This window comes from Fistularia commersonii, chromosome 30 (assembly GCF_037954325.1).
Source record: "Fistularia commersonii isolate RoL2024-O1a breed Wild chromosome 30, RoL_Fcom_v1.0, whole genome shotgun sequence".
Taxonomy (NCBI): domain Eukaryota; kingdom Metazoa; phylum Chordata; class Actinopteri; order Syngnathiformes; family Fistulariidae; genus Fistularia; species Fistularia commersonii.
Window position 1 is genome coordinate 1700840 of NC_141313.1, and position 11661 is coordinate 1712500.

The following is an 11661-nucleotide window of genomic DNA, read 5'->3' on the forward strand; positions in this document are numbered from 1 at the left end:
CTGCCCTCCTGTGTCTTCTTGGTTATTTTTGGGGGGTAAAATACAAGGAGATTGCAATCCCAAGAAGTGTTTTGCAATTGCTTATTGGCTCCACGGCAGGGCGTCATTTGGACAAATGTCCAAATAAATATATCAGGACTCTTTTGGTGGGTAAAACTGTTCCTAAGGTTACAGGTTTTTGGTCTTCTTTCTGTAAGGATTTTAATTGGAATGCAATATTGCAAGACAGACTTGCAGTTATTCAGTTCTTCAGGACTGAGGAAACCTCTCGGATGTGGGGTGAAGCAACTTCAAGTGAAGAAATTCAAATCCGGTTGCCACGACGACAAGATTTCTGCAGGAATTCACCAGGACCTGGATGACTGAGAAGCTCCACATGCACCGTTGACGTTGCTCTGCATTGTTTACGTCTGGCTGCAACAATATGCTTATTTATTTCTCTCTAACTGTCTGGCTTCTTTGTGGGATAGCAAAATATGAATATCATTATACAGGGGAGCACATTTTGCAACTTTGCGTACGACAATAAACACTTAAGAGGGTGTCATTAAAAACATTCTTTCTGTGAAGGTTTTCTCTGAATAAAAAAACCATACTGACATCTATTCAATTTTGGTCTTCTCGTTGAAAGTCAGAATTATATGTTATGAGCTCATACCTCAATTAACCTTTGAAAGTACTTAACAAAACATATGTTCTTATTTCAAATGTTTCTTTCCAAATCTCTTCTTTTTCAGTTTTCAATGTAACGACACAGATTTCAGCTTCACTTTTAAAATGAAGATGAGAAAACAGAACACAGAATCGCATCGATCTAATCTATTTCCTCTTATGTTGTCTTGATTACATGAGTTATAAAAGTTTAAACCATGCTCCTTGTAGTAACATGTTTACTTTCCGTCTACATGTCAAAGTTTATCTCTATATCCCTGTTGTTTTAACACCATGCCGCTTTCTTTTGACCAGGGTTCTGGAAACCACTATCCATTTTTATGGAATATAACATTATTAAATATGACAATATAGCAAGTAAAATGTGTTTTACTGGTGCACAAAATGAACCGTACATCAAAATCACTGTTTTCAAAGAACAAAACCAGCAAAACACGATTTTCACACACGGTGCTGTTTCGACTCACCTGGATCCACTGAATTACAGTAAAATCCCAAGGCCGTTCAATTCCGACACCGAAAAAGACGACTTTAACGGTTTTAGTGCGCAGGAGGAAGATGAAGATAGTGATCAGCTGGATGGATGGACTTTTCCTTGTCTTATTTATTATACTTTGTTTTTATTTTTCCATCAGCCGTGTTATGTTTTTGTGGATGTTACCAGTATGGGTTTAATTAGAAATGTAAAAAAAAAATTCTAATTAAATCTCATGTTGCAGCGTGGACACTTGCAGCATATGTATTTTTTATCATTTATTATTTAGTTACTTTTAGCCGATGCGGCTTATATTCAGGTTGTAAAATTTACTATTAAAGAAAACAAAGACATGAATGTCATTTTCAAAATGCTAAATGCACCAGAATGTTCCTGGACGGCGTTCACAACATCATCAGACACACCGGGAGCTCCCAACAATTTATCTTTATTACAGATACATATAGAAAATGTTTGGCACATTTTTATTTAATTTTTTTTTAAAGAACATCATATACATTTTTATGGCTCTATGACTCCCCACCCGCTATCATACAGTGATAAAATGAAACCTGAAAGGCATCTTGGCACGTCTTCACATTCAGCAAACCCGAGACGAAGCAGGACCCGGGCGGGACAAAGTCTCTGGACGTCCCCGGCCTTCACCGCTCGTGTTTGGGCAAAATGTCTCCCCGATCCACCGCCGCCGTACCGGGTCTGCTCAGCTCCTTCGCCGCCACGTCCGCATAGAACTCCGCGACCACGGGGCAGTGGTCGGACGCCACCCCGCCCCACGACCAGTTATCCGGGATCCAGGGGTTGGTCAAACCCTCCCGGATCACCATGCAGTGGCCTGTCGGAGAGGAAGTCAGACACCGACGCAAATTATTCAAGGGAAACAACAAATCCCACCTGTTATCAAAATTCTTCTTCTTTTTTTTTTGAAAATAATCAACGACTATTTGATTAAAATGTATTGCGTTGTATTGTATTGTATGTATTGTTTGAAATTTAAAAATTTTAGAAATTATTTTAAAATTCTTAAAAAAAAAATGATAAAAAAATGATAAAATAAAAATATTTTTAAAAAATATTTTTGATAAAATATTTTTATCGTTCTTATTAAGCGACTGCACAGGCCAGTAAAAGGATGACAGCACAGTGAGAGGACGGCTTTTTTTTTTTTTTTTTTTTTTTTTTTTTTTTTTTTTCATAAATCCAAGAAGCAACATTAAATATTTTGCTTAAAAGTAACCTTCAACCAAACCTCTTTTTTTCTGTGTTCATAATGTTTTGCTACATGCAGAAATGTCATTTCATTTTCTCTGCAGTTGTTTTTCGCAACACATTTTGTTTACATATTCAAAGCATTTATTGTCACACGCAAAGAGTAGAAACATCTTTCTCTGCTCTCCATCTCCACCCCCTGTAGCCTCACCGTTCCACCAGGGTTCCTCTCATGCACACATATATTCTGCCCTGCTGTGACTAACCTTCATTCCTCTCCTTTCCAGAGCATACCTCCACCTCTCTAGATGTTCCTCAGCCTGTTCCCTGCTCTCACGACACATCACACTGTCACCTGCAAACATCACGGTCCATGGAGATTCCTGTCTAACCTCATCTGTCGGCCTGTCCATCACCACTGCAACCTTGGACTTCTCTGTTACACCTACAACACACCTCACCACTGTCTCACAACTAGCATACATGTCCTGCACCAGTAACATACTTCTCTGCCAATCCAAACTCCATCTCCACCCCCTGTAGCCTCACCGTTCCACCCAGTTTTCTTCTCATTCACACACATATATTCTGCCTTGCTGGGACAAACCATCATTCCTTTCCTTATTTGACCCACGATAGCCCCATTTCCACCGGTACCCTTTCGGTTATCGGCACCAACGCTGGTCGGTGTTAACCCGGGCCTCGACCGAACCGCTATGAGATTCTCAGGTTCGATTCAGATATTTGGTTTTGGCACAAGTTTTACACCAGATGCCTTTCTTGACGCAACCCTCTGCATCTATGCAGGCTTGGGACCACCTCAGGGAGACACCAGCTTGTGCCCTCCTGAGGCAACATTTCCACCAGCTATTAAAATAAATACAAAGATCAGTGTTCAAATAAATAATCTGCGGATGGCCGCAGGAAGAAGTCAGAGGATGTCAAACGGGGTTCCAGTTTCCTCCCCTGCTGTACAAGAGGCTCCTTTTATGACATGAAATAAGGAAATAAACTCCTAGACGATACAAAGACTCAGTGTTTACACATGTGGAGCACAATGTTTGGAGACAGGGAGGTCAGGAAGGGGAAACTAGTAGTGCGTGTCTGTGTATGATTTTGTTTGGCGTTGCGATGACCCTCGTATGTTTTATTTACAAATGAATAAATGTTAGGATGACGCCTCTCCTATCTTATGTATCCTTCACTCTAGGTCATTGAGGGGGTGGAGGGGTGGGATTCACCATGGAGACCGACAACGATTCGCACATCTGGATTTTTAGAGTCTCCAGTGAATCTCCTCCATGTGGAATTAATGAGTGAAAAATGACCACCATTAGAGAAAACCTGCATTGCAGAAGCAGCTGCTGGTCCTTCCCAAAGGGCCAGAGGTTGTCCAGAAGTTTGAAAACAATACTTGAATCTCGTCTTTTGAAGGGAGAATCCAGAAGCTCTCTTCCAAGAGCTATTCTCTATGTCCACGCAGCTCCAAAGGCATCCCTCCAGTACCCTTCACTGAGCTAGGAACATGTGCATGAGATATCCAGTAGACTGGTCCGTTCTTCTTCTATCGGTGAAGTGCTAACCACCGCGAAGCCATCAAATTAGCATATCTGAGATGCACCAAAGATACCAAAGTGTGTCAGAAGACTCACTCTTTGGTCCATCGGACATGAACTTCCATGGTCCCATGTTTACCTTATGACCACGCTGTTCCTCTTGTCGCCTCTTCCTCTGTCTACTACAAATCTAAGGGAACACATCTCCTTCATCTCCTTTGGGCTTTTCCCTTCAGGGGTCACCACAGCGAATCTAACCCTATTCTCTGTATCCTCCTCTCTCACAACAACTTCCTTCATATCTTCTCTCACAACGTACATACATCTTCTCTTTGGTCTTCCTCAAGACCTCCTGCTTGGCAGCTCCACCTTCAGCAACCTTCTAACCAGATCTTCACCATGGTTTGCACATGAACAGAGGAGTGTTCATATCCAAACCATCTCAGTCATCATTTTGTCTCGGTCATACATGTCCTGCACCCCTGTGTCAAATTATTCTTTTCCTTTGGGCTTTTCCCTTCAGGGGTCACCACAGCGAATCTAACCCTATTCTCTGTATCCTCCTCTCTCACACCAACTCGCTTCATATCTTCTCTCACAACGTACATACATCTTCTCTTTGGTCTTCCTCAAGACCTCCTGCTTGGCAGCTCCACCTTCAGCAACCTTCTAACCAGATCTTCACCATGGTTTGCACATGAACAGAGGAGTTTTCATATCCAAACCATCTCAGTCATCATTTTGTCTCGGTCATACATGTCCTGCACCCCCTGTGTCAAATTATTCTTTTCCCTTCAGGGGTTACCATGGCGCAAGGTCACCAGATGTCACCATCTCCATCACCATCCCATTCCAACCAGCTTGAACCCATTTCGTTACCTATCCAGTAGGTTGTCCAACCACACTGACTGTATATTGTTACCAGTCCGATGTTACCGAGCCACTCACCTGAGTAGATCTTCTTGAAGGAGCGGCTCACCCAGATGTTGTCCAGGCAACGCGTGCCCTGAGGAGCCCTGGTGCTGATGTTGGTGAACTGGGTGGCGGGTACGAGCGCCACCAGCTTCTCCTTCCTCAGGACCTCCAGCTCGGAGCTCTGAGGAGGCAATCCGAAGTCCCCGAGCACGATAAGCTCTTTCTCACCTGCGGCACAACATTGGTACAGGGACGGTCGGTATTCGTTTTTGAAATCCACAGATTCAGTCCAAACGTGCGCTGAACTCTCGTGAGGCCGATTCCTGAAGCGACATTTCCTGGAGTTCTTCTGAGGAGAGCTCATTTGCATCAGCCAGCATGGATCAGCTCATGAAGTTACATGAATTCTCTACTTCTATGTTTATTACTAGTTGTTGCATAAACGCCAGTGCGTGAAATCAAACACTGATAGCAGCACGCTAAAAGGTAAACACACCCTGTGTCGTCATTATCATGAGCCAAAATACTTGTAACGTATACAGGCGATGGTTTAACGCAGGGGTCGGAAAATAACCAGTATTTAATTAAAATGTATTTTATTTTAGTTGGTTCATTTTTAAAATGTTATTTTAAATTTGAAGATTATGGCGATCTTGTAACATCTAACAAATAGACATTTGAGTATTTTGCTTAAGTAATTTTCCATAAATAAAAAAAAAGTAGAATTTAAAATGTATAAATATAATTTATCAATTTTTTAAAATAAAAACAAATGAATTTAATTTAGATTCAGATTTTTTTCATAAATACAAGGACTCAAATAGATATTTGAGTATTTTTCTTAAGTAATTTCCCATAAATAAAAAAAAAATAGAATTTAAATGTATAAATATCAGTTATTAATTAAAAAAAAAAAATTAATTTAGGTTCAGATTATTTTTTTTCATAAATACAAGAAGGACTCAAATTGAGTATTTTGCCAGGGTTCAAAATGTTTTGTTGCATGCAAAAATGTCATTTTATTTTCTCTGCAGTTGTTCATTGATTTAAAAAAAAAAAAAAAAACATATTTTTTTTCTATATAGCATCAAGGCTAAAAAAAACAAAAAAAACATTATATGCCGTGTTAATTCATTTTAAATGCGTGGCTCCTGCTGTTTTTCCAAACAGCTTTTTGAGCCATAAAGGTTGCCGACCCCTGGTTTGACATGTCCTATAAGCTCTCCTCTGATTGGTTGGCTCTGACCTAAGATCTCCTCTGATTGGTTGGCTCTGACCTCTGAGCGTGTCGTGGATGCAGGGCGCCAGCGCGCCGCTGCAGTGAATCTTGTCGTCTCCCGCTGCAGATGAAGCCGGCAGGTGGACGTTCACGGCGCTGAGTTCATACGACCCCACCTGCTCGACAGGAAAATAATTTGAAATCAGTGACGTGATGGCCTGTGAGCCACAGCATCATTGGCTTGTCTTTAAACCGTGTAAAAACACTTTCTTTATTAGTAAAATGCTGTTGCAGATTTAGCATTCAGACAGCATGCAGATGCTGCTACGTAAAGACCTTCCATCAAAATAACAAAGAGATTCTGATATAGGGAAAAATCAAAAAAACGGTCATTAACTGAAAACGAAATTCAAATCACAAAAGATGTTTTGAAAATACAAGCATATGAAGGGAGGAAAAGAAAAATGTGAGTTATGGACGTTTTTCTTGTAACTATAATGTGAAGAGATGGATTGATATAATGGATATAATGAAAATAACAAAAAGAACATTGCAATAATTACAATAATAATAATCAGTAATTTCCCCACTGTTGTATACTTTCTATTATGATAATAACAATAATAATAATAATAGTACAAGATCAAGAATAACAACATTGCATAATAATGATAATAATAATAATAATAATATAGATACTTTGTTGTTATTTGTAGGAGTAGTGGTACAAGATATCATGATAACAGTAGTGGTAAAAATAATACAAGATCAATAATAATAGCATTGCATTATAATAGTGATAATAATGATAGCAATAGTAATAACAATAATAATAATGATAATAACGATAATAATAATAACAATAATAATAATATAGCTACTTTGTTGTTATTTGTAGGAGTAGTGTTACAAGATATCATGATACCAGTAGTAGTAAAAAAATGATACAATATCAATAATAACAGCATTGCATTATAATAGTAATAATAATGAGAGTAATAACAATAATAAAGATAATGATAATAATAATAATAATAATATGGCTACTTTCTTTATAAGACTAGTGGAAATATTGTGGTGATGTGAAATAATAATACAGTGATTTTTAGAAAGATTAAACCGGACCATCACAATGGATGGATCCTGACTCTTAATTGCAAATGATCAAAAGCTCTCCTTTTGGGATTTAAAGCAGATAAATCCTCTCGGTGGGAGAAGTGTTCTCCACACAAACACCAGCGAAGGTCCTGGAGAACGTGGAGACGATGGCGGACTCACAGAGAAGTGTGCCAGGTAGACTCGGGGGCAGGGAGGATTCCCGTTGCCGTTGACGACGGGCGGCTCCAGGACGGCGGCGTCCTTCAGGTCGATGCCGGAGGAGGCGTCCCACAGGAAGCCGGAGAAGCTCACGCCCTGGAAGCGAGGGATGGTGGTGAGATCATGATCTGCCCCCTCAATGTATTAAACGCTGCGGGGAATCACTGGAAAATTAGCAAATAAAAAAAAGGAGCTATTTCTGCCTCGCTAAGCTGCCGGAAATATTCTCCATGACTTTAGTTGGGCTTGAATAGATGACTGTATAAATGGAAATTAAATATATGCATACAAGAAAAAATGTAAATAATTGTCTTGCTTTTTATAAATGTTTTTAGTCATTACAAGATGATATTTTTGATATTTTAAACAAAGCAGGATATGCCATGCAGAACTTCATTCTTATTTTAATTTAAATTATTAATTTTCCATTTTTCTTCTTCCCTTCTATCCCCTCACTGGATTTCGTCCGTGACCTTTTATCGCATTTTAATCCTTTTTAAAATCTGAATGATTATATATTTTTTAGAAAATAAAAACAACGCAAAATATAAAACTTTCATTGCATGCCTATATACAGGACTGTCTCAGAAAATTAGAATATTGTGATAAAGTTTTTTATCTTCTGGAATGCAATTAAAAAAACAAAAAAATACTTTTTCATGATATTCTAATATTTTGAGATAGGATTTTTGAGTTTTCTTAAGATGTAAGCCATAATCAGCAATATTAAAATAATAAAAGTCTTGCAATATTTCACTTGATTTGTAATGAATCCAGAATGTATGACATATTTATCTTTGTAATTGCATTACAGAAGATAAAGAACTTTATCACAATATTCTAATTTTCGGAGACAGTCCTGTATGTATGTATGTGCAGGGCGGCCGCTGTACCTTCCCCGACTGTCCCGTGGGTTTCTCGGACACGACACTTTTCCACAGTCCCCGTGGCCATTTCCACCGGCGGACGCTCGCCAGAGTGGGCTGGTTGAGCTCCGTGCAGAACTGTGACGGGAACAAAAGGGCGGCAGTCATACCTCTCGGCGTGACTGGACTAAAAACACAGATGCAGGATAGAAGAAAAAAGGTCTTTCTCGGGAGACTCGGGTCTTTCTATAGGAAACCTGACAGCAATAAAATCAGTGTCATATTTGGAGTGAACGCGTGTCATGTTGGAGACTTCCGGTAAAAGAATTTCCTTCAGGATGAATAAAAATCTATTCTGGAGGGTGAAGAATGAACACACACAACCATTGTTATTTAATCAATCATTCATTCATTCATTCATTCGATCCCTCTTTTATTACCCCGGACCTCTGAACGTCTGCCGCCGGACATGATTCTTCTACTTCTTCTTCTTCTTCTTTTGGCTTTTCCCTTCAGGTGTCGCCACAGCGAGTCAACTTTCTCCATCTAACCCTATTCTCTGTATCTTCCTCTCTCACACCAGCTACCTTCATATCCTCTCTGACTACGTCCATAAATCTTCTCTTTGGTCTTCCTCCAGACCTCTTGCCTGGCAGCTCCAATTCCAGCATCCGTCTACCAATATATTCACTATCTCTTCTCTGTCCATGACCCAACCATCTCAGTCTGGCTTCTCTGACCTTCTCTCCAAAACATCTAACATGTGCCGTTCCTCTGATAGACTCATTCCTGATCCTCTCCATCCTGGTCACTCCCAAAGAGAACCTCAACATCTTCATCTCTGCAACCTCTAGTTCTGCCTGCTGTCTTTTGGTCATTGGAACAGTTTCTAGTCCAAACATCATCGCTGGTCTCACCACTGTCTTGTACACCTTTCCTTTTATTCTGGCTGATAGTCTTCTATCTCTTGGTACCCCTGACACTTTTCTCCACCCATTCCAACCTGCTTGGACCCGTCTCTTCACCTCTTTTCCACACTCTGGACTGTTGACCCTAAGTACCTGAAATCCTCCAACTTCTTGATCTCCACTCCCTGTAGCCTCACCGTTCCACCCGAGTTCCCCTCATTCACACACATATATTCTGTCTTGCTGCGACTAACCTTCATTCCTCTCCTTTCCAGAGCATACCTCCACCTCTCTAGATGTTCCTCTACCTGTTGTCTGCTCTCACTACAGATCACAATGTCATCTGCAAACATCATGGTCCATGGGGATTCCTGTCTAACCTCATCTGTCAGCCTGTCCATCACCATTGCGAACAAGAAGGGGCTCAGAGCTGATCCCTGATGGAGTCCCACCTCCACCTTGAACTTCTCTGTTACCCCTACAGCACACCGTACCAGTGTCTCACAGCGAGCATACATGTCCTGCACCAGTCTAACATACTTCTCTGCCACTCCAGACTTCTGCAGCCGGACATGATTCATTGGCATATAATTGCCCAAAATGCATCTCCAGGAAGCAAAACAAGGTGAAGAGAACATCAGGAGGACACGGCGGCAACCTAAGAGCCGTCCTGGATCCTGGATCCTGTTCCCTGCACGCCGATAATGGGATGGGACCATTTTATGGGACCATAGTGGTGTGTTTAAATAGCACTGTTGCCATGACAGCACCTGTTATGTAAAAAAAAAAAAAAAAAACAGAATAGTAACAAAGCTGTTCTATCACACAGTGCCTGTTGGATCACGGTGCCAAATGTCTTTGGGGGGTTTATTTGAAAATGGCTTCAAATCCGGCACGTCTCATCCGAATGGAATGCGGCTGAAGTTCTCCGTCTTCACGCTCGGTGGCAGATCGACAACACGCTTGAGGTCCGCGGCCGCCGGGGAAAAACAAAAAAAAAAAAAAGAAAGAAGAAAATCAAGACGAGGGCCGTGACCTGGAATAACCTGGTCTGGTTCGAAAGAGGAAACGCGCTCGGAAAGAGGAAGCCTCTGACGTCACGGGGAGCGAGGAGAAGGACTCTGATTAAGATTAAGGATATTTTGAAACGATAAAACCCAAAAAAAACGCAAGTAAAACACAGCTTTGCCGGCCGTTTCCAACTATTTGCCCGGAAAAGACGGAAAACACACACGTTGTGAGGAGATCACCTCTGGAAGAGCTTCCGTCCTTGAACGTTCGGGACGTCCAACCCTCAAAGGGGCTGAAACCGCACACCTTAATGAAACGTTAATGGGAGTGACGTCGAGTAACATTAATTATCTCCGCCAGAGAATCTTCCAGGGCCGCGCCGGATCTCCATCACCACCAAAACATCTTTATTTCTGAGGTTAATGAGAAGATAAACTCCTGTATTTTTCCACGTTGGAAATTTCACCGGTTGAATTATTTGCCCAAACTCTCAGCGCACGAGAAAACCTATCCGTAGCAGTGAGCGCACTGCAAATTAATTAGATATATCACATTTTTATTCTGGATATTTTACTGTGTAAGTCTGTAAGTCAGCCAATCGTGCGATACATGCTCTGCCCGTGCACGCCGTATAACAATAATAACAGCGTGGCGGAGCTACATTTTTGTTTTTTGGGTTTTTTTTTTTAGAAGTTTATTAGGACAGTGTACAAACACATTAAGCACAGAGGCAGAGATGTTTGTACGGGATTATAGCTCATAGCTAATTTCCATCTGTAGTCCTGGACAATACAAATATAAAACTGTATAAAATAGACAATATATATAAAATATACAGCTAGGCAATAAAATAACTATACAATATATAAACAGGCAATAAAATATGTCTTTTGCAAGTTGAAAGTGCTATTGTTGTGATATTATTACTTTGGTCATCTGGGGCAAAATACCCGTCTGGTGACGCTAATGCTAACATGCTAACCCCTTATCATGGAGAAACAAAATGCGTTTCTTTTAAGTGAGAACGGCTGTCGTGCTGATAGAAGAACCAGCGGTGAAACTGGGATTTTCTTTTTCGAAAGAGAAAGATCTTCTCTGCAAAAACATACGGCGAAGCTAAAGTAGTGAGCCAGTTTTCTAATGGAAGAATACGGATTAAATGGAAGCTCTGATCCCTCAACATGTTTCCTCACTGCACGTCCGACAAGAAACACGTTGGATCTCCAGAATCAGGTTTAAAGCAACGGTTTACTTCCAAACAGAAAACAATTTTTTTTTTTTTCCCCTAAGCCGAGGAATCAGGACAGCAAACCACCCGCACCGTTCGTTAGCTTAACCGCTAATCACGTCATACGGAGACATCTGACGTTGCTGCTACGCCGCATGTAAAAGCTGCAGGCCAGAAGAAGCGAGGGGAGAATAACGGCGGCGGGAGGACGGCGTGGACGGCGAGCCGCCAGCCGAGGAAATGTAGGTTACGGCGCCTCCAGAGGTA

The 11661-nt window shown here is 40.9% G+C and overlaps 1 protein-coding gene across 1 annotated transcript in view; it reads right to left on the reverse strand.

Annotated features, from left to right (window-relative positions):
• Positions 1-1579: 1579 nt before the first annotated feature.
• eepd1 (endonuclease/exonuclease/phosphatase family domain containing 1) overlaps positions 1580-11661 on the reverse strand; it is a 20189-nt gene continuing 10107 nt past the window's right edge. Inside the window, exons 3-7 of the mRNA XM_086178428.1 lie at positions 8275-8385; positions 7343-7477; positions 6123-6240; positions 4879-5073; positions 1580-2000 (exon numbers count right to left, since the gene is read on the reverse strand). Coding sequence (XP_086034554.1) covers positions 1810-2000; positions 4879-5073; positions 6123-6240; positions 7343-7477; positions 8275-8385 — 750 coding nt within the window. The 3' untranslated portion in view covers positions 1580-1809. The remainder of the gene's footprint in view (positions 2001-4878; positions 5074-6122; positions 6241-7342; positions 7478-8274; positions 8386-11661) is intronic.